Genomic DNA, 23,368 nt, shown 5'->3' on the forward strand with positions numbered 1-23,368 from the left:
CACGGCTCTTAAACTCCCTGGATTCCCTTACTGATAAGATCACAAGATGTAAATTATTTAATTTATTTAATTATAGGTGTCACAAGTAGGCCTATGTCAACACTGCAGTGAAGTTACTGTGAAAATCCCCTGGTCGCCACACTCCAGTGCCTGTCCGGGTACACTGAGGGAGAATTTAACACGGCCAATGCACCCTAACCAGTACGTTTCTCGGAGTGTGGGAGCAGAAGTAGGCCATTCAGCCTGCCCAAAATGCACCACTTCACTCTGTGCATTGAACTCCAGCCTCCTGGTCATTCTGAAGCCTACAAGTACCCTCATCATCGTCTATTAGTTTCCCAGCATTTACAAACTTGTAAAACAGCTCCTGACATCCAAATCCAGGTCATTTATAACACATACAAAGAATAATGAGTGCAGTTTCCTGGCTGGAAAAGCCTCCATCCATCAGTGCCTTTCCCTTCAGTCACTGAGCTAGTTTTGTATCCATACTGACGTTTTCCCCTGTGTGGTGTAGAATGTGTAAAGTATGGGAGAGTTAATATCTGACAGGCTTTTTTTCCATAACGTTCCATTTCGAACACGGTTCTATTATTGTCACACGCATTGGGGGAACAGTAAAAAATATTGTTTTTTGCGTGCTATACAAAGCAAACCTTTCATAGAGTACATAGGGGAGAAGGAAACAAGAGGGTGCAGAATGTAATGTTACAGCTAGCGTATAGAGAAAGATCAACTTAATATACGGCAGGTCCATTCAAAAGTCTGATGGCAGCAGGGAAGAAGCTGTTCTCGAGTCGGCTGATATGTGATTCAGACTTTTGTATCTGTTCCCATGGAAGAGAGAATGTCCAGGTCGCATGGGAGTCTTGAATATATTGGCTGCTTTTCCAAGGCAGCGGAAAGTGTAGACAGTGTCAATGGATGGGAGGCTGGATGGATTGGGCTTTATTCACAACCCTTTCCAGTTTCTTGCTGTCTTGGACAGTATAGGAGCCATACCAAGCTGTGATACAAGGATGCTTTCCATGGTGCAACTGTAAAAATTGGTGAGATAGTAGGGGGGGGGGGGGGGGGGGGGGGGCATGCTGAATTTCCTTAGACTTCTGGTCTTTCTTAACTATAGGGTCGGTGTGGAGGGACCATGTTGGTGTTTGCGTCTGACCTCTGAAGGGATAAAGAGAAATATTGTTGTCTGTACCATTGGCATCCAGCCATGCTGAGAACCATGAGGTTGGGGGGTATGTACCTGCCTTATGCCCCTTCCCGATTCCCAGCACCCCCTCATTCTGCTACCTGGCACCATGGGCCAAGAGCTGATGGTGTGATCGTGGAGCCCTTGCTTCCCAATCTCATCACCATCCCCTCACTCTGATCCACACCCCCCACCAAGTTCCTGCTTTCAGACACCCAGCCTGCTCAGCCCCCAGGGTCCAAGGCGGCGTTGGGGGGGGGGAGGAGATTGCGATGAAGAAGCCCCCCCATCTCTTGCCCTGGTGCTCTCAATCACCGGCTCAGACACCAGCACTGCACATACCCTCCAGTTTAGTACAGAACTGAGATCCACTGAGTCACTGGGACACAAATGGCTTCGGGCCAGGAGAGGGGAAAAGATGATTTGCTCCCCGGCTCGCCTCTGGATAAGGTTACGGGCAGATACGGCTGCAGTGATTACAGCCGAGGAAGCTGATGAGGGAGCCATTCAGGAAAATAAAACAGAAAATCTTGGAAAATCTTAGCAGATCTGCCAGCCTCTGTGGAGAGAGAATAGAGCCAATGTTTCGAATCTGAATGTTCAGATGGGATTTGACTCTTATCTTCATTTAGTTCATAAGATTTCGGAGCAAAATTAGGCCATTTGGCCCATCGAGTCTGCTCCGCCATTCAGTCATGGCTGATATGCTCCTCTTCCCCATTTTCCTGCCTTCCCCCCATAACCCTTGAACCCATCACCAATTAAAAATCTAACTCCTTAAATTTACTCACTGTCCCAGCATTCACTGCACTTTGGAATAGCAAATTCCACAGATTCACAACCCTTTGGGAGAATTAGTTTCTCCCCAACTCTGTTTTAAATTTGCTACCCCTTATCCTAAGGCTATGACCTCTCACCCTAGAATGTCCAACAAGAGGAAGCATTTCTCCATTTGTAAAGCTGGCACTGAGTAAACAAATATCAACGTGGTTGGTGCCTTAGAAGACCACGCGATTGGTTTCCAAAGACTCATATCACTGTGATTCATAGAATCCCTACAGTGCAGAAGGAGGCCATTTGGCCCATTGAGCCTGCACCGACCACAATCCCACCCAGACCCTATCCCTGAAACCCCATGCATTTACCCTAGTTAGTTCCCCTGACACTAAGGGGCAATTTAGCATGGCCAATCAACCTAACCCACACACACACACGTCTTTGGACTGTGGGAGGAAACCAGAGCACCTGGAGGAAACCCAGGCAGACACGGAGAGAATGTTCAAATTTCACACAGACAGTGACCCAAGCCGGGAATCGAACCCGGGTCCCTGTGAGGCAACAGCGCAAACTAAAATGTGCTGCCCGCGCCACCCCAACTCACGTCTCTGAACCCTTAATCCCCGTGTCAGTGCAGATTACAAACAAGGCAATTTCAGGTTCTGTATTGAGTGATATGAAAAAAACTTTATTAACAGAAATTTTAGACATTAATACGCAATAGTTAAAAACCACATCACTGTCTGGAGAGTATTGAAAAGGCAGGTGCATTCTTTAAACCACCGCATATTGAAACCCAGGGAAATATGTTTCTGAGCCTGACAGTTTAATATAATCTTTGGTTTAAGACAGTGAGCTTTGACAAGGTACAGAAAGGTATTAGTGAGCACTTTAGTATCATCCATTAATTTCACCATTGTATATTAGTCGATGCTACGTGAGAGTGTGAGATCTGTGCTGAGATGAAATAATGGCAAGCTGATCTTGACGCAATGAAAGAGGGAATGGTCCGATGTTTGTCCAACGTCACACCGCTCTGATAAATCACACCCACCCCAACCAGAGCTCCTCCAGAATTCCGTCTGTAACTCTCACCAAGCCCCAACCAGGGCTCAGGGCCAAAGGCTGGTGAAAGAACAAGAAGAGGTCTTGGTGTTACACTTCACTTGAGATTCTCGAGCCATGGGACGATGGTGAAAGCCAACATGGTGTAAGGTTATAGCACGAAAGTGGACACCAAACTACACCATTCAACCAGCTTGGGTTAGACCTCAAGTAGAACATTTGCCCAGTTTTGGTCACCCCAGTGGTTAGTGATGTAGAGGCTTTGGAACAGGTTCAAAATAAGGACCATGAAGCAATTTACCCACCCAGGTTGGCTTACTAATAGTAGCTAGGCACTTTTACTTTCAGGGCATAGTGGTTTAGCACCATTTAAGGGACAGTGTAAGGGACCCAGGTTCGATTCCCAGCTTGGGTCACTGACTGCATGAAGTTTGCACATTCTCCCGTGTCTGCATGGGTTTCCTCCGGGGGCTCCAGTTTCCTCCCACAATCCAAAGATATGCAGGTTAGGTGGATAGGCCGTGCTAAATTCTCCTTCAGTGTACCCGAACAGGTGCCGGAGTGTGGTGACTGGGGTATTTTCACAGTAACTTCACTGCATGGTGAATGTAAGCCTACTTGCGTCTAATAAATAAATTTTAATTTTATATAGATTGAGGGGCGTTTAAGGGGCTTATTTACTTAAAGCTTGTTTATTTATTTGTATCTCAAGTAGGCTTACATTAACACTGCAATGAAGTTATTGTGAAAATCCCCTGGTCACCACACTCCAGCATCTATTTGGGTGCACTCAGGGAGAATTTAGCACGGCCAATACACCTAACCAGCACGTCTTTCTGACTGTGGGAGGAAACCCACGCAGATTCCACACAGACAGTGATCCAAGCAGGGAATTGAACCTGGGTCTTTAGCATTATGAGGCAGCAGTACTAACCACCAATGTGTCGCTAACTTTAGGTAAGCACATCAATATGCAACGAATAGATATGGGCCAAGGACAGGCAGAAGGGATTAGTTTAATTTGGCGTCATGTTCCGCACACATTGTGGGCCAACGGGCCTGTTCCTGTGTTCTTTGTTGTATAAATCTAATCAAATGTTTAAAATAACGAGGGGACGTGAATGTGTACGCATTGACAAATCATTGTGATTAGATGGAGCAGGGATCTGACGTCTCAATTACACGTGGGCAGAAGCTAGGTTTAGACGTCAGGATATTCTGTCTTTCCCAGAGGGCGGTGGACATCTGGAGCAAGTTACTGGCCTGCGCGCTGAGTGCTGTTCCACTGCTGACCTCCAGAAGGAAGCTGGAACTGTTCCTGCCAGACGTCACAGCAACCCAGCATCGCTGGAATACTTGGTCACATAAAACATAGTATCCTGGCGTAGCCTGGATTGCCTGAAGGTCGGGATAGGGGAGGGGGGAGGAGGATGCAATGTTTCAAATATTCATCCCCGCTCCAAATTGGACTTGAATTTATTTTTGAACCTGTTTTTTCCACTTCAGAATATTCCAGAGGCTGTTGGTGGGTGTCCTTTTTTTTGTGTGAATTATATTACAGAAGACATCAGGACTTTGTGGGGCTTAAGGACCTAATGGTCTTTACCAGTCCATCGTCTTTATCTGGTTGCACATTGCATCTAGGAGGGTTGGGGTGGCTCAGTAGTTTAGAATGCTGTCCTGTCCATATTGATATAAAGCTCAGGCAGAGGTACATGATTAAGCAGTGAGACAGGAGCTAATGATACTATTGTTTCAAGTGCGAGACACAAGCTTTAAAACATAGGCCAGCAGAACGATAGATGTCCAAGAACATTGTCCTCCAACACTCAAGTTCAAATACAATCTAGATGGAAGAGGCAGCTCTTTGCAATGGGGTACAATAATGCAATGGGGAAGAGGAACGTTGAATCTGGTTGTCTAAGATTCCAGTCCTAGTGAATATTGCAAATCTGGGACAACGCTCTCTAATTCCTTCCAAATATCTGATCCCTCCAGTCACTTAGTTTGAATTGTTTGACCCCAAGCTTTGCTTCAAACTCTCCATTCTGCCCATCACCGAGATTCCTTACTTTCACTTCCATACCATCATTAACTTCTGTTCCCAGCTCACACCACCACCTCCGCACTCCCCCGCGGAAATCCTCATCCAATCCTCATCCACAAGTCCTCCTGACCTCCCATCCCCAGCCTGTGGTCTGGAATGGTTCCGACCATTCTCTGACCTCCTCAGCTCCTGTGTCCCAACCAATGCTCCTTGGTCCTCTGATTCCAGCACCTTGTTCATCCCCATTCCCAGTGCTCCGTTATGATGGAACAGCAGTCTCGGCCTCCGTGACTCCCCAACCTCAACAGCCAGCTAATCCTCCACTTATAGACTTACTCTTTATTTCCCTTCATTTTCAGTGCTAAATACTTAGATCTTGACCACTTCCAACCCTGGCAGGGCTAGAAGCTGACTTTATTTGTTGGTTCTGATTAATGAGCTCCAAGGTAAAAACTTCCTTTCAAATCAAAACCCGTGAATAACAGCAGCCACAATTTACCCACAAATTGTGCAGTAAACTGCACTTTTAATCCATTCTAAAATCCCTTTCAGTATGCTCCCTACATCTGTTATTATTCAACTGCAATATAACCAGAAATATTTTTTATCACTCATTTTGTGAGAATTATACACTCTAGATAAACCAATTCCTTAGCCAAATACATTCTGGATCTAAACATGAAATTCCTATCACCACATAATTCATGAGTAACGCTATTTGTCACATCTTAGTCCATCCATCCTGGCAGATCCGAAAGATCTTTTGGAAGTTTATTTATTAAGGTGACGAGCAGGCTTACATTAACACTGCAATGAGGCAGCACGGTGGCACAGTGGTTAGCACTGCTATCTCACAGTGCCAGAATTGAACCCAGGTTCAATTCCCTGCTGGGGGTCACTGTCTGTGCGGAGTCTGCACATTGCCTGCATGGGTTTCCTCCCGTTGCTCCGGTTTCCTCCCACTGTCCGAAAGACATGCTGGTTAGGTGGATTGGCCGTGCTAAATTCTCCCTCAATGTACCTGAGCAGGCGCCGGAGTGTGGCAAGTACGGGACTTTCGCAGTAACTTCATTGCAGTGTTTATGCAAACTTACTTGTGACTAATAATTTAACTTTATGAAGTTACTGTAAAAAATCCCTTAAGTCATCACACTCCGGCGCCTGTTCGGGTACACTGAGGGAGAATTTAGCACGGCTAATGCACCTAACCAGCACATTTTTTGGACTATGGGAGGAAACCGGAGCATCCGGAGGAAACCCACGCAGACACGGGGAGAATGTGCAGACTCCGCACAGACAGTGACCCGAGCCAGGAATCGAACTCAGGACCCTGGCGCAGTGAGCACCTTGCTGCCCATTATCCCCCACCACAGCACCTAGCTGGTTATACACTGCACTCCCGGTTCTACTCTTTAGACTGACCTTAAAGTAGTGCACAGAGAGAGAGGGACATCGTCACATATGTACAGAGAATTATAGAATCCCTACAGTACAGAAGGAGGCCATTCAGCCCATCGAGTCTGCATCGACCATAATTCCACCCAGGCCCTATTCCCATAACCCCACATATTTACCCTGCTAATCCCCCTGACACTAAGGTTAATTTACCATAGCCAATCTTTGTGAAGAGAGAGGGCGTGAGACAAAAGAGAGCGTGAGAGAAAGAGAGGTAACATAGGGAGAAAAGAGAGGGAGAAAGATAGATCGACTGAAAAACACAGAAAGATATCTACTGGACCAAACAACTTCCCTCTTCCCCATTTACTTCCAAGATGGGAACGCCAAACCTCTTTGCATTCCATTCTCCGAGAGAGTGAGACAGAAACAGAAAGACGTGGAGTAAGATTGACAGAGGTGACAAATGAGGGAGTGAGAGAGAGATTCAGACACAAAGACCGGGTCTCTATCACCTCACCTACTTTAGAATCGGTGCAGGCGAGGGGCTGACAACGGCAATCTCTGTTGACCTTGGGTGGGGATTTCCAGCCACGCCCAAGTGAAGCTGTAAAATCCCGCCCAGTAAGTGAGAGATTGAAATAAAGAGGGCGAGATGACTTCTGTTAAATACCCTCGTTCTGAGGTTCAGAGTGAGCTATCCCTGCTTCCAGTTTGTGTGCTCAAAAGCCAAAACATCTGCTTGCTTTGCTTTATCAACCTGACCAGCTCCTCACCAGAAGGGAAAACGCTGGAAAATCTCAGCGGGTCTGGCAGCATCTGTAAGGACAGAGAAGAGCTGACGTCCAGATGACCCTTTGTCAAAGCCTCGCTATTCACCTTGCGAAGTTACCGGTCCCCACGACTACAAGAATCTTGACCACCCCCCCCTCACATCAACTTACCGAGAATGCAGCACTTTGTACCTGACCCTTGTCTCACCCACCAACCTCTGCAGGCCTATGTTTCCCATTCCCATTCCTGGCAATTTGCTTCGATCCCTTTGAGTCAGCAAGTAGGCACCAAGGAGCTGGCTGCTCTGAGCGTGGATTTCAGCTAATCCCCCCTCAGTGAAATGTCTCCTGTTTCAGTTCAATATCAACCTGCCCAGGTTCGTCCCACATTTAGCCGTGCGCATATAACTTGCCTTAAATCTACGCTTTCGTGATCAAAACAATTTATTGGAAACATGAAATGATAAAAGAGTGACAGTTTAGTACCTCAATGCGTAACATAAATTGTATCTCAGAAATAATACATTACACATCACGTCCCCTTGACATTCAATATATAACGCCCATCGGAAAGACCACAAGGTGTTGGTTGCAACTTTTATCAGCAGGAGCTGAAATTTTGGACTCAGCGCAGCGATAGAAGTAACCTTTGACCTTGTTCATGATGGCGAACATGTCATCTGTCCTGCAATCTGTGCTGGTTACCTTGTCTGATTAGACCACTTTCTTTGCCTCTCTGACGAGACGCAAGTTGACTCAAAAAAAGGGGTTGAAGGTTGGAGGGGAAGAAAAACCGCTGTTTGTTGATGATGTCTTTGATAAACAGCCCTCTCAAAGCTTTCCCTTCGCCACTGCTGAGTTTGTGTCTCCAAGAAAAGTCAGAGTCCGTTCTCTTGTCAATCCCCAAGGACAGGCTCAAATACTCCTCGTGGCACTTCCTCCGAAGTTCCCGTGTGCGTGATATTTCCTGGCTGTCTCTGTGTCGTACATCCATCGGCAGAGACATGACGTGAGACCCAGCTGTCTGTAGTGTCCGGAGCGTGGAGCGGTCAGAAGTGAGCGATTGCGCAAACTCCGCCATTGTACAACGCAGCGCTAGCTTTAACAGTGAAAGGCAGCAAGTATAGCAACAAGTCCCATAGGCACCGACACCTTACTAAAGACTCAAACCAAAAGAATAGAGAAAGTCTTACTACACGTTCTTCCAGAACTCTCCGCATCTTCAATTAACCCTTTCCAGCCCATTCACATCCAAAGCCAAACAATCTGCTGGGTTGTCCTAGCTGCCCTCTGCAGCTCAACCGGGTCGACTCTGAGGCGGCGATGCCAGGCGCACCTTGGCAAGGTGCCAGTTTGTCCAGAACGAAGAGTATTTGGGGGCTGCCGTCGCACAGAAAATAGGTGCAGGAGGGGGCCCGTCGAGCCTGTACCACGTGGATGTTAACAATGGGCGCTTGGTCAATTTTCTCGCCGCCTCGGGCTTTGAAACGGGATGGCGGCATTTGGATTACGTGGGCCACAAAGGGTTAAAAACTTCTGGCCAGCCGGCAAGGCCTTATCCCCGCAACGCCAGTCTCCAGCCTCTCTGGGCGACGTTCTTGAGAGAGTTGGAAAGAGGGGGGAAGACTCTCCCAAGGCACGAGACACATCTATCACAAAGCCCCCAAGACCTAAGAGGTTGCTGGCAATCCTAATCAGCCCTAGTACTTATTATTGCTATTCGTAGCCTTAAATATGAGAAGTAATTCCTAACACACTAGAACGTAAAGTGATGGATGTTAGTGTCATAGTGGTTTCAATAGTGAGAAAAGTGTCCTTTCACTCAGAGGTTCATGTAAACGTTGTGCAGAGAAGGGTAGTGTGAGAGGCACCCGCTGGGCATCACTTCAGTCCTTGCCATCACTCCCAGGATTGTTCCATCGATTATTTTGCTCTCCTCAAAAATCACTGCACAACCGCGCTGCGGGGAGCCCGCTCGGCGCGCAGCAGGTTGTTGGTCCGACGGTTGCGCCCCTTCCTCACCTCTTGCAGGTGCTTCCACTTGGTCTGCAGGTGACGGGCGGAGGCCCGCTTGTGCTTGGGCTGCTTGCTCCGCCGCCGCCACACCTGCTCGCAGATCTCGTCCACCGTCTTCAGGCTGGGGTGGTCGACCAGCTGCAGGAAGTCCCGGTACCAGAGCTTCTGGTTGGGGAAAGCCAGGGAGGGGCCGCGGCCCGCCCCCGGGTCCTTGCGGAGGAGCTCGTCGGCCTGCTCCAGCCGGATCACCTCCAGCGAGATGTGCATGAGGGTCTGGGTGAAGTCGAGCTCCATGGAATGGCAGTAGTAGGTGCCGGCGTTCTTGCGTTGGATGCTCCTTAGCAACAAGCCTCGGTCAGTCTTTATGATGTGGTCATCCAACCGAACCTGCAAGCAATGAAAGAGCCGATGTGAATCCAAAATATTTTCTCCAAACAAAGAAGATTCTATCTCAAATTTGTTGTCAACTGTCTTGAGTTTGTGTTTTTAATGTAACTAAGTTCACTTTTTTTTAACGACACTGAGACCCAGTGTCCCAGAAGACAAAGAACAGAGAAAATTACAGCACAGGAACAGGCCCTTCGGCCCTCCAAGCCTGCACTGACCCTGCTGCCCGATTGAACTAAAACCCCTACCCTTCCAGGGACCATATCCCTCCATTCCCGTCCTATTCATATATTTATCAAGACCCCCTTAAATGCCACTATTGTATCTGCTTCCACTACCTACCCCTGGCAGCAAGTACCACCCTCTGTGTAAAAAACTTGCCTCCTTTAAACCTATGCCCCCTGGTAATTAGCTCTTCCGTTCTGGGAAACAAAGTTAAAAGCTTTCTTGGATAAATGGGACCAAAGTGCTGAAAAGGTTTGTGGGATATCTGTTTGCCCCAGATAAGGGTGAGCCACCTTAGCCTGAGATTCCATGGACCTACCTCGCACTAAGTTGATCTTTCTCTACACCCTAGCTATGACTGTAACACTACACTCTGCGCTCTCGTTTCCTTCTCTATGAACGGTATGCTTTGTCTGTATAGCGCGCAAGAAACAATGCTTTTCACTGTATGTTAGTACATGGGACAATAATAAATCAAATCAAAGGATCTAGGGACGTTTTACAATATTAAGGGCACTATATCAACACATTTGGGCCTGGAGGTTGGGGGGAGAATCTGGTGGGGTTAGCAATATGTTTGGGGGTGAGGCGTGGTTCCCGTGCTGGGCTCGGCCTGGGAGTTTAAAACAGTTACGCTGAAGGTCGAAGTCGTTTCGTTTCCTTTTACACTTTCAGAGTAACTATTGGTGTAAATCTGGCAGTATCAGTCAGTGATTTAAGTCACTTTGTCAGATAGTTCCCAGCAATTGTCCAAGGGAAGTTTTTTTAAAAATGTTTTTAAGCTTATTTACTGGTGTCACAAGTCGGATTACATTAACTTAACATTAGATCTGAGGTCAACCGACTCAAGAACAGCTTCTTCCCTGCTGCCGTCAGACTTTTGAATGGACCTACGTCACATTAAGTTGATCTTTCTCTACCCCCTAGCTATGACCGTAACTCTACATTCTGCACTCTCTCCTTTCCTTCTCTATGAGAGGTATGCTCCGTCTGTATAGCGCGCAAGAAACAATACTTTTCACCGATACAGGTGGCGATAATAAATCAAATTAAATCAAAGAGAAACAAAGAACGATACAACGGAGAGAGCGGAATTCCGATTGGTGTGTCGGAATGCTGGATTGGCTTTTGCTCATGAACAAGAAGGATGTTCCCCCTTCGCTGATCCCAGATAAAAGCCTGGGAATTGTGCGTACCTCGTCCCTTGGACCTCCTGAGCGCTTCTGGAATGTCCAGGTGACCTGTGCTTGCAGGGATTTTGGGATGCACTCCAGGAAGGTACTGCTGCCCTCCACCCCGTACAGCTTCTTCTCTGTTACCCTGTGCTGGTGGCGATCTGTCCAAAACAAAACCAAACGTCCGGGGTTAGAGCATCAATACGATGGAACCTCAGCACTTCCAGTTTTTATTTCAGATTTCCAGCACCTGCAGTATTTTGCCTTTATCACAACAGAATCTAATTGGGGCAGCATGGTGGCACAGTGGTTAGTGCTGCTGTCTCACGGCGCCAGGGACCTAGGTTCGATTCCGGCCTCGGGCGACTGTCATGTGTGGAGTCTGCACGTTCTCCCTGTATCTGCATGGGTTTCCTCCGGATGCTCTGGTTTCCTCCCACACTCCAAAGATGGGTGGGTTATGATGATTGGCAATATCAAATTGCCCCTCCTTCTGCACTGGAGAGATTCCACGGTAAATACATGGGATAATGGAGATAGAGGCTGGGTGGGATTGTTGTCGGTGCAGGCTCGATGGGCTGAGTGGCCTCCTTCTGCACTGTAGAGATTCCATGGTAAATACATAGGGTTATGGGAGTAGGGCCTGGGTGGGATTGTAGTCAGTGCAGACTCGATGGGCTGAATGGCCTTCTCCTGCACTGTAGGATTCTATAACGCACCCTATTGAGAAACTGCTGGGAGCAATGACAGGTTTACACTCCACATGATCTCAGTTACTACTAAAGTCCCACAAACACCAATATTGGGCAGGGTGTAAAATTGATACTGTATCCGATGCCAGGTTTCCCTACCCTGGCCAACCTGGTTAAAATTGCCTGCTTTAAGGCTGGACATTTGGGTCAAGGGAGCTGGACCATCTGACACACTCCATCTCAGCCTGAGTCCTTGCAGGAAAAGTCGAGGAAGTTAAACAGTTCCAGACAACCAAATGGTTATTCATAAGAACGTAAGAACATAAGAAATAGGAGCAGGAGTAGGCCATCCAGCCCTTCGAGCCTGCCCCGCCATTCAATAAGATCATGGCTGATCTGTCGTGGCTCAGTTCCACTCTCCCGCCCTCCCCCCATAACCCTTAATCCCCTCTCTTATCAAAAACCCATCAACCCGCGTCTTAAAAATATTTAGCGAGGTAGCCTCCACCACTTCAACGGGCAGAGAATTCCAGAGATTCACCACCCTTTGAGTGAAGAAGTTCCTCCTCAACTCCGTTCTAAACCACCCCCCTTTTATCTTGAGGCTGTGCCCCCTAGTCCTACTGTCTTTTTTGAGCGTGAAGAGTCTTTCCACCTCTATCCTATCCATCCCATTCATCATCTTATACGTCTCAATGAGATCTCCCCTCATTCTTCTAAACTCTAACGAGTACAAGCCTAGTTTATTCAGCCTCTCCTCATAGCTCAACCCCCTCAACTCCGGTATCAGCCTAGTAAACCTCCTCTGCACTCCCTCCAAGGCCAAAATATCCTTGTGCAGGTGCGGCGCCCAAAACTGCACACAGTACTCCAGCTGTGGCCTCACCAATGCCCTATACAGCCGCAGCAAGACCTCCCTACTTTTATATTCAATCCCCCTCGCTATGAAGTCCAGCATCCCATTCGCCTTCCTGACCACCTGCTGCACCTGCAAGCTGGGTTTTTGCGACTCATGCACAAGGACCCCGAGGTCCCTCTGCACCGTCGCCTGCTGCAGTTTTTCGCCCCGTAAGTAATAGTCCTTCCTACCATTCTTCCTACCAAAGTGGACCACCTCACACTTGCCAACATTAAATTCCATTTGCCATTTCCTGGCCCATTCGCCCAGCCTATCTAGATCCTTCTGCAGACTCTCCACACCCTCCGCACAATTTGCAGTTCCCCCAATCTTGGTGTCATCAGCAAATTTCGACACCCTACACTCGGTTCCCTCCTCCAGATCATCTATATAAATGGTAAATAGCTGAGGCCCCAGCACCGACCCCTGGGGCACCCCACTAGTCACCAACCACCAATCCGAATAGCACCCGTTGACCCCCACTCTCTGCCTCCTATTTGACAACCAGTCCTCTATCCACGCTAACACCCTACCCCCAACTCCATGCCCCCTGACCTTCTGCAATAACCTCTTGTGAGGTACTTTGTCAAACGTTGGCCATGGCGGGCTTCACCTTCAGCCCTGATGGGCTGAATGGCCTCCTCCTCTGTCACAATAGCACTATGATTGCGTCAGTCACCCCAAGGAAACAGCTTACCACACATAGAGGCGATCACTTGTTTCTGTAATGCTAATTGAGGGACAAATATTGGCCAGGAACAAATCCCAACTGTTGAACCCACCCCCACCAGGTAGAACAGAAGGATTAATATTTATATAACTGTACCTCCCGAACACAGAGTGTTTGGATCTCCATTTCTCACATCCTGACGCCGGAATCGCCTGTGAAGACACACAAACATTAGAAAGACTGTCTCACACAAATACCTCAGAGTTCCTCATATAATTCATGACTTTCTGAAGAGCGACGATTGTTGAGTCGGAAAATGCGATGGTCTGTTCCTACACAGCAAGATCCCATGAACAACAACTGAAGAGGTGTCCCAATTAACATGGATTTGGCAGTCAAGGGACAAAACCATAAGACCATCAGATGTAGGAGCAGAATTAGGCCAATCGGCCCATTGAGTCTGTTCTGCCACTCAATCATGGCTGATGTGATTCTCATCCCCATTTTTCTGCCTTCTCCATGTAACCCTTGATCCCCTTATTGACCAAGAACCTATCTATCTCTGCCTTGAAGACACTCAATGACTTGATCGCCACAGCCCTCTGTGGCAATGAGTTCCACATTTTCACCACCCTCTGACTGAAGAAATTCCTCCTCATCTCAGTTTTAAAGGAGTGTCCCTTCAGTCTGAGGTTGTACCCTGGCGTTCTAGTCTCTCCCATGAGTGGAAATATCTTCTCCATCTCCACTCTATCTAGGCCTCTGAGAGATCTGTTTCAATTACATCCCCCCCCCTCACCCTACTAAGCTCCATCTCATCTAGACCCAGACTCCTCAACCACTCCTCATATGACAAACACTTCATTCCTAGGAACATTCTTGTGAATCTCCTCTGGACCTCCTCCAAGGCCAGAAGTAGGAACTCCAGCCAGGAGGACCCCCGACTCTTCCTCCAAAAGCACCGTGGGATCTAAGATGTCCACCTCTACAACCAGGAAAGATGCACTGGACCATAGTTCATCGTCTCACAGAATGGATGAACGTTCCAACAATGGAGTACTCCATCCGTACTACAGCTAGATTGTATCCTTGAAACTCAAAATGGCACCAAGACACAAACTTGTAACAGAGAAAAACATTGTAGCAACTTGAGTGATATCCAAATAGTCCTGATGAATTTATTGAATTGGGAAGATAGATGTAGACATTCATTCCATGTAACCTCTTGGGGCTATTTGTTCCCCTCAGTGCTGTTGAATGCAATATGCCTTGAAATTACATATTCCTGTGATGTTGGGTTAATGGTCACATAAGCTGCAGTCTACCAATGAAATCTGGGCTGGGCTTAAGGGTCATGGAGCTGTGAACTCATTCAGAAGAACACAGAGTAGCCACAACATCTTGATTATGATAAGGATTAATCTTCAGAAAGCCCTCACGTGGCCGATGACAAAGTGTGACTGGGAAAACTAGATTGCCAAGCACCGTTCAGAAGATGGTCGTGCTGTGTTAATGTTCATTGAGGGACTCCGAGTTGCTGTGGCCACATGTAGTTTTTACTTGCATGTTGTAGACTCGAGCTATGAATGGAAGCTCCAACTTTCTTCCACACAACCAACCAGGAATCTCTCCTGCTCTTACCACTTGCCAGTAGTGTGTGTTTTGGAAGGACTTCCAGGACGATACCCAACCTGTTTGACCAGGTTATGGATGCACCTTCCTTGGTCATCAGGTCTTGAGGTGAGGCCCAAACTTGGAGCTTCTGGCTCAGAAGTAGGGCCACTACAGACTACTCACAGGAGCTCCCAGGCATAACATAGAATAGAATTTTTATAGGATCCCTACAGTGCACAAAGAGGCCATTCAGCCCATTGGGCCTGGACTGACAACAACCCTACCCCTTAACCCCATGTATTTACCCTGATAATCTCCCTAATATTAAGGGACAATGTAGCATGGCCTATCAACCGATGTTGGATGCTGCAATGGGGCTGCTACATGATCTTCCGGGATGAACAGACTAGGATGAGGGGGAAATGACATCTCTCATCAGTGCCTTGTTTGATGATACTGTGCCTAACATGTTTCTTGAGAGAGGTATGTTTAAAATTCAGCTCTGGTTTACACGGTGCTGATTTGTCTGCAAACCAGGCAGCTCCATGCTGAGAATGCAGGAAAATAATTGGTTTTAGATAATAGGGCGTCTGTTTTAATATGAGTTAATGCAATTTTGTTTATTTTGTTTTTTTCCCCCTGAGGTTTCAGAGAAGGGTTCTGATTATGTTGATTGACAGAGGCAGAGTCATGTGATTGGGAAGAGCTGAGTTTGCGGGGAAAACCCACAGTTCTTTTTGATTTGTAAACAGTCAAGTTTCTGCCTGTTGCTGAAAGAAGTAAGAGGTGAAAGGGTGGTGAATCTCTGGAATTCTCTGCCCGTTGAAGTGGTGGAGGCTGCCTCGCTAAATATTTTTAAGACGCGGGTTGATGGGTTTTTGATGAGAGAGGGGATTAAGGGTTATGGGGAGAGGGCGGGAATGCGGAACTGAGCCACGACAGATCAGCCATGATCTTATTGAAGGGCGGGGCAGGCTCGAAGGGCTAGTTGGCCTACTCCTGCTCCTATTTCTTATGTTCTTATGTGCCTCTGTCTCCCTCTCTCTGGAGGCTGCTGTTCCAGTGTCAGAAGTCAGACATCTCTCTGTTTTTTTCTCTCTCTGGAGGCTGCTGTTTGGGTGTCAGAAGACAAGTGTCTCTTTGTATTTCTCTCTCTCTCCAGAGGTGTTCAAAGACTCTATGATTGTTAACAAGTAACAATATGTAAACTTGTGTTTGTAACTGATATTGAAGGGGAGTTTAAGTCTATAAGAGGAATATTGATTAAATTGGAGCTAATAGAGATAGGTTAGCTGTTAAGAATTGTATCTTGTCATGTTTGTTTAAGTATTTCAATTGGAAAAAGCTAAGCTAATTCAATTGTCATAGTTAAACTGTATTGTTAAATAAAGATTGTTTTGATAAAAGCTTCATAGTGGGTTACTGGGATGAAATGGCGGAGCAGGCTCGAGAGGCCAGATGGCCTATTCCTGATCCTAGTTCACATCTTCTCACACTCAATAGAAAAACTGTTGGGGTCTATTTGCACTTCATAACCTTCTTTAGGGTTTCTGCTCTGGTACCCTAACACTTGCGATAAGGTAATGACCCATAAAGACCGCAGATTCCCCGTTTTCCCCATTTACCTTTTGGTGTTTGCCAGATATCTGGTGCAGGAGTTTCCGTCCCAGGCACAGTAGGGGTCTCGGGCCAGACAACACTCAGCACATGCCTTCCCATAGAAACTACAGTGCTGTAAAGGCAGCTGGGAGATTGCTGTATCGGAGCCAATATACAGCTGTTGCTGTTGGAAAACAAAGGCAGACATTTGTAACGATTCGCAGTGGGAACGATTTACCAAACATTACAAATGAGCCACATAAATTCAGAAAACTTCTCTGAGCAGATACCAGTGGAAATGAAAGTAGGATTTGCCCCGCAATGATTTTCACAGTCAATGTAACATCATCTACTATTGAGTCTCTCGTTCCCGCCTTGGGTCACTGTCTGTGCGGAGTTTGCACGTTCTCTCCGTGTCTGCGTGGGTTTCCTCCTGGCGCTCCAGTTTCCTCCCACAGTCTGAAAGACGCACTGGTTAGGCACATTGGCCGTGCTAAATTCTCCCTCTGTATACCCGAACAGGAGTTTGGCGGGGAGAATGTGCAGACTCTGCACAGACAGTCACCAAGACCGGAATTAAGTTTATTTATTAGCGTCACAAGGAGGCACAACAGCGTGAGTTCAATTCCCGCACCAGCTGAGGTTATTCATGAAGGTTCCACCTTCTCAACCTCACCCCTTGCCGAAGGTATAGTGATCCTCAGGTTAAATCACCACCCAGTCCGCCTTTGCCAAAGTTTAAAGTTTATTTATTAGTGTCGCATATAGGCTTACATTCACACTGCAATGAAGTTACTATGAAAATCCCCTCGTTCCCTAAAGAACCTTAGACAACCAGATGGGGATTTTATAGCATTTCTATAGTGCAGAAAGTGGCCATTTGGCCCATTGAGCCTGTTCTGGCCACAATCCCACCCAGGCCCTATTCCTGTAACCTCATTTAACTTGATATCAGGGTCAATTTAGCATGGCCAATCATCCTAACCCGCACATCTTTGGACTGTGGGAGGAAACTGGAGTGCCTGGTCTACACCAACAATAATACCATCAGGTCTTATCCCCCTGATAGTGCATATTTATCCTGCTAATCTCTCTGACACTAAGGGGAAGATTTAGCGCGGTAATCAACCTAACCTGCACATCTTTGGATTGAGGGAGGAAACCAGAGCAAGTGGAGGAAACCCACACAGACACGGGGAGAACGTGCAGACTCCTCACAGACAGTTATCTGAGACTGGAACTGAACCCAGATCCCTGATGCTGTGAGTCCGCGGTGCCAACCACTCTGCCACTGTGCCATGATAATTCATTACTTTTATATTCTATTCCTTTGATGACAGATGCCAAAATTCCATTTGCCTTCCTTATTATCTGCAAACTAGTTTTCTGTGATTCATGAATGAGGACATCCAGATCCCTCTGCACCTTCAGTGCCAGCGAGTCAAAATCCTGGAACTCCCTCCCTAATAGCACTGTGGATGTACCTACACGACATGGACTGCAGCGATTCAAGGAGACAGCTCTCCACCACCTTCTCAAGGGTAACTAGGGATGGGCAATGGATGTGAGGTTAGCCAGCAGCGTTGCATCCCGTAAATGAGTACTTTTTTAAATCAACTTACGGCTTTTGCCAATCGACCTCTGAGAGAAACTGTTAATGACAGCTATAGAATGTCCAGAATCTGTAAATTAGGTACTCACTCTTTTTGAAGAGAGCTCCATGTTGGTTATCGACGCGGAATCCTGAAACAGAAGAAATCAGTTTAGTCAGCAAGTGATCAAGAACAAAATGGTAGCATATTCCTCAATAAGAACCATGGACTTCGGTTTCAGGATTCTGGAACATTTCGAGTCTGCGCCGATCACTATCCCATCCAGGCTCTATCCCTATAACCCTACTTATTTACCCTACTAACCTCTTGACTCTAAGGGGCAATTTAGCATGGCCAACCCACCTAACCTGCACATCTTTGGACTGGGTGAGGAAACCCACGCAGACACAGGGAGAACCTTACCTTGAAAACTTGGAGCTCTTCCAGAAGAAGCTCTTCCATGTTCTGCCAATTTCCCTTTGGTACCGAGATCACTTTCAAAACCGTCCCGACATCTGAAGGAATACAAATGGAAAGAAAAATGGGAGGATTGCAGCAACTTCAGTGCGAGACAGGAGAAGGTTGTTTGGAGGCCCCTTCTATCTGGTAAATTAGGAAAACAAACCTTACCTGTCCCAATAAACATGACGTCGTAGCGCCCATCGCCTGCCTCCACCCGGTCCACCACTATCTGAGTGAAGCTGTAGTCAACATTGGTTTTCACCAGGACTGGCCGATGGTTAATGGGGTTGATGGGATTGTACATCAGAGGGTGGTTACGAGCGAACAACACAACATCGTCAGGAAACTCCTTGGTCGACTGAAAGCCCCCAAAAGTTTTGCTTGGGCACTGGAGAGAAAACAAGACCGACTTGTCAAAACTTGGTGCACTTCAATCTTCAGGAAGGCTGACACAATCATACCAGAGAAACCATTCTTTGAGTGATAACTACCGCTAGTTAACAAAGCCAGAGCTCCATTGCAATATGCTATGGATTACTTACCACTTTAAGGTTAAAGCTTATTTATCAGTGTCATAAGTAGGCTTACATTAACAATGCAATAAAATTGCTGTGAAAACCCACACTCCGGTGCCTGTTCGGGTACACCAAGGGAGAATTTAACATGGCCGATCCACCTAATCAGCACCTAACCCACAGTCTTCCCGGAGGAAACCCAGGCAGATATGAGGAGAACATGCAGACTTCGTAGACACACAGTGACCCAAGCCGGGAATCAAACCCGGGTCCCTGGCGCTGTGAAGTTACTAAGGCCACACTTGGAATACTGCGTACAATTCTGGTCACCCCATTATACAAACGATGTTATTAAACTTGAAAGAGTGCAGAAAACATTTACTCGGATGCTACTGGGATTTCATGGTTTTAATTATAAGGAGAGGCTGTAGGAGGCTGAGGGGTTCTCTTAAAGAGGTCTACAAAATAATGAGGGGCATAGATCAGTTAGATAGTCAACATTTTTTCCCCAAGGGTAGAGGAGTCTAAAACTAGGGGGCATAGGTTTAAGGTGAGAGGAAAAAGACACAAAAGGGTCCAGAGGGGCAATTTTTTTCACTGAGAGGGTGGTGAGTGTCTGGAACGAGCTGCCAGAGGCAGTAGTAGAGTCGGGTACAATTTTGTCTTTTAAAAAGCATTTAGACAGTTACATGGGTAAGATGGGTATAGAGGGATATGGGCCAAACACATGCAATAGGAACTAGCTTAGGTGGTTAAAACTGGGCAGCACAGACAAGATGGGCCGAAGGGCCTGTTTCCATGCTATAAACCTGTATGACTGCCGGTACGAATGTGCAAATGGACACATTGGATGAGTAGCAGAGAGCCAGGCATGGCAGGTTGAGTGTGGATGAGATGTTCTTGCATTCCTCAGCTAGCCTTTGACAAATTAGCACCATGAATCTGGCCTTTGTGTCAATTATAGGGGGAAGAACCCTAACAGCCAAGTGTTACTGCTACATCAGAACATGAGCCCCGAAATGGACGCACCATTAACAAGATGCTCATATCTCTTCCTACAGCTGCCCCTTCCAGAGAAAAAAAATAGCCGATCATGAGAAAAGAGGTGTTAGAAGGAGCAAGAAGAGCAATGTACCAAGGTGGCAAAGTTAGCAGCTAAACTGACCTGTGACCTGCACAAGAAATGTAGGCTAGCTGAGGGTATGTGACAGCCTGTAGACCGGTCTCAGAAGGAAAGCACGGTGAGAAACAACCCCACTGAAATGTCGCTGCTACATTTGATTGGGTCTTACCATTCCAGGTCGAGGGTACGGCACTTTCCCCTGGTACGGTACCCACTGATAGTTCGGCCCCTCCTTGTGGGCGAAGGGTCCCAGGAAGGCTCTCCGGATGTCATTCATGTTGTAGACGCAAACAGCCGAGCCTCTGAAGACATTGCTGCAACAAACGGCACCGCGAATAGAACAGTTAGCAACGGGTGGAGCAGAAATGCGGGAGTTCAAAGTGCAGAAAAGGACGTGTTGCGTTTAAAACCGTTGTGTATTCTGTCACATTCCCTTTCTTGAGGGGCTTCAGCAGTGTGGGGGGGGGGGGGGGGGGGGAGGGCGGGGGATGGCGCAACTAACTTTTCTTCCTGGGAACTGACCCTGGCAGTGAGAAAAACAGGATGATTTAAACTGGGAACACTCTCATTTACCAGACTCAGCTACAAATTGGACCAGGTCACGTAATGCAACGCGCAACTGCTGAGTTGCTGAAAATGACTTGTCCAATCCCAAACTGAGCTTCCGCCTCGCCCGTTCTGTCGGCGCTGATCTCAGGCGCGACTAAATCTACATCCAGCGCTCTCACCTGGAAGTACTGAAGACCGTGTAGACGAGGGGGTTCCTGCGATCTCTTGTCTGAAGGAAGAAGACGTCCCCTGGTCAAGAATAAAACACACACACAGAGCTTTACTCACAGCCATCACTTCACAAGATTTTGCCATCTGCTGTGCACTCATGCCACAGCCATCATGAATGAAGTGGTCTAGAAGTAATTTAGGTCTTCATGGTGGCTCCATCATTAGCATCAACATTCTTCGATAACTCCTAACCATCGTGCAGTAATCTTAATTTAACAAATCTAGGCAAGAAAGTTTCCTGTGGGTGGAAACCCCATTCCTGTTAACTCTGCAAAGCCCACTGCCACTTCACGCTTGGGTGGCAGCGGGTGGGACTTCAGTCCCCCCTTGGTGGGCATCATGCCTCTCCAACCCATCCAGGCACAGTGCTGCGATGGCCAGAAGAGGTACTGCAGCTCTCTACCTGGAACAAAGTCCCAGGACCATACTAAAGTCCCAGGGGCAGGAGGGTAGGGGGTGCCCGGGAAAGAAGGAGGGAGTGGGCCCTTATTGCATCAAGGGGGTAGGCCAGAGGTGGGGAGAGAGGACAGAGAAGTCCTTGAGAGGAGGGTCTTCAGATTAAGGCGCCACTCGGAAAAACCCGTCTGGTTCACTAATGTCCTTTAGGGAAGGAAATTTACCATCCTTACCTGGTCTGGCCTACATGTGATTCCAGACCACAGCAATGTGGTTGGCTCTCAACTGTCCCCTGAAATGGCCTAGCAAGGGGAATTAGGGATGGGCAATAAATGCTGGCTGGCCAGTGATGCCCATGTCCCATTAATGAATTAAAAACAAAACATCCTTTTCTCTGTAATTTAAATTTCTGTGATCTTTGGAAGTTTGGCTTTCTTGCATTTGACCTGATGAGAGCAAGTCGAAAACATTTAACATCATGTCCCTCAGGTGCACGGTGGCACAGTGGTTAGCACTCCTGCTTCACAGCACCAGGGACTTAGGTTCGATTCCCAGCTTGGGTCACTGTCTGTGTGGAGTTTGCACATTCTCCCCACGTCCGCATGGGTTTTCTCCGGGTACTCTGGTTTCCTCCCACAGTCCGAAAGACGCGCTGGTTAGATGCATTGGCTGTGCTAAATTCTCCCTCAGTGTATCTGAACAGGTGCCGGAGTGTGGCAACTAGGGGATTTTCACAGTAATTTCATTGCAATGTTAACATAAGCCTACTTTAACACCAATAAATAAACTTAAACTCTTTTCAACAGGACTTGCATTGATAGGTTTTATATTCATAGGTACAGTGGTTAGCACTGCTGCCTCGCAATATCGGGGACCTGGGTTCAATTCCCGGCTTGGGTCACCATCTGTGTGGAGTTTGCATATTCTCCTGTATCTACGTGAGATTCCTCTGAGTGTTCCAGTTTCCACCCACAGTCCGAAAGATGTGCAGGTTAGATGGATTGGCCATGTTAAATTGCCCCTTAGTGTCAGGGGGACAAGCTAAAGTAAATGCATGGGATAGAGATGAGGTGGGATTGTGGTCAGTGCAGACTTGATGGGCCGAATGGCCTCCTTCTGCACTGTCAGATTCTATGATTCTATATTTATATCTTGTTATTTATGTGCGGGAGCATGTCGCGGGTAAATCGCTAGAGCATCATGTTTTTATGCCTTAGATACACTGCTGCTGTGGTATGCGGGTGATGGTGAGGAAGGTTATTTATATCTAAAGAACAGCACTACTCACTGATCTCATCAAAGTGAGTGTCAATCCCTTCACTTCCCGGGACAGAGCAGATCAACCGGGCCTTCAGAAATGTTGTCCACTTGTTCACCAGGCTTCTCAGACCCCCGTGATCATTCTGAAAGAAATGAAAGGGTTAATGGCAAGCTAAGCATATATTTCCATCACCTCCACCATCCTTCCCTCCTGTGAACCCACACAGGTACCCAACATCCACACGAATAATAGTCCTTATTTTTAAGGACCGTCACCTGCAGCAGTGGGGACTTCCCTTCAATGGGAAAAAGGTCCATAATATCCAGTGGGAGTCCCACTCAGGCAGTGATTGCAGAATCAACAGCAACAAGTAGCATTTGTAACTTTCAACGTTGTGAATTGTCCCACGGAGGGTTTGCTAAAACAAAAAGATTTGCAAAGATGTTGCCAAGACTCAAGGGATTGAGATATAGGGAGAGATTGGACAGGCTGGGACGTTTGCTTTGGAGCGTAGGAGACTGAGGGGTGATCTTATAGAGTGTATAAGATCATAAGAGGCATGGATAGGGTGAATGCAGTCAGTCTTTTATCTCAGGGTTGGGGAATTAAGAACTAGAGGGCATAGGTTTAAGTTAAGGGTGGGGGATTAATGGGAACCTGAGGAGCAACTTTTTTACACAGAGGGTGGTACGAGTGTGGAATGAGCTACCA

The 23,368-nt window shown here is 47.2% G+C and overlaps 1 protein-coding gene across 5 annotated transcripts in view; it reads right to left on the reverse strand.

The window, feature by feature from the left end:
* Window positions 1-7,678: 7,678 nt before the first annotated feature.
* Window positions 7,679-23,368, reverse strand: part of sema3b (sema domain, immunoglobulin domain (Ig), short basic domain, secreted, (semaphorin) 3B) — a 295,901-nt gene continuing 280,211 nt past the window's right edge. For all 5 annotated transcript variants that reach the window (XM_080218758.1, XM_080218765.1, XM_080218779.1 and 2 more), the window contains 10 exons: window positions 22,685-22,799; window positions 20,949-21,018; window positions 20,390-20,534; window positions 18,751-18,970; window positions 18,544-18,635; window positions 18,230-18,271; window positions 16,555-16,712; window positions 13,472-13,527; window positions 11,077-11,216; window positions 7,679-9,655 (listed from right to left, as the gene is read on the reverse strand). In XM_080218758.1, coding sequence (XP_080074884.1) covers window positions 9,197-9,655; window positions 11,077-11,216; window positions 13,472-13,527; window positions 16,555-16,712; window positions 18,230-18,271; window positions 18,544-18,635; window positions 18,751-18,970; window positions 20,390-20,534; window positions 20,949-21,018; window positions 22,685-22,799 — 1,497 coding nt within the window. In that variant the 3' untranslated portion in view covers window positions 7,679-9,196. The remainder of the gene's footprint in view (window positions 9,656-11,076; window positions 11,217-13,471; window positions 13,528-16,554; window positions 16,713-18,229; window positions 18,272-18,543; window positions 18,636-18,750; window positions 18,971-20,389; window positions 20,535-20,948; window positions 21,019-22,684; window positions 22,800-23,368) is intronic.

Source organism: Carcharhinus amblyrhynchos, chromosome 3 (genome assembly GCF_965287045.1).
Source record: "Carcharhinus amblyrhynchos chromosome 3, sCarAmb.v2.hapA, whole genome shotgun sequence".
In the NCBI taxonomy this organism is placed as follows: Eukaryota; Metazoa; Chordata; class Chondrichthyes; order Carcharhiniformes; family Carcharhinidae; genus Carcharhinus; species Carcharhinus amblyrhynchos.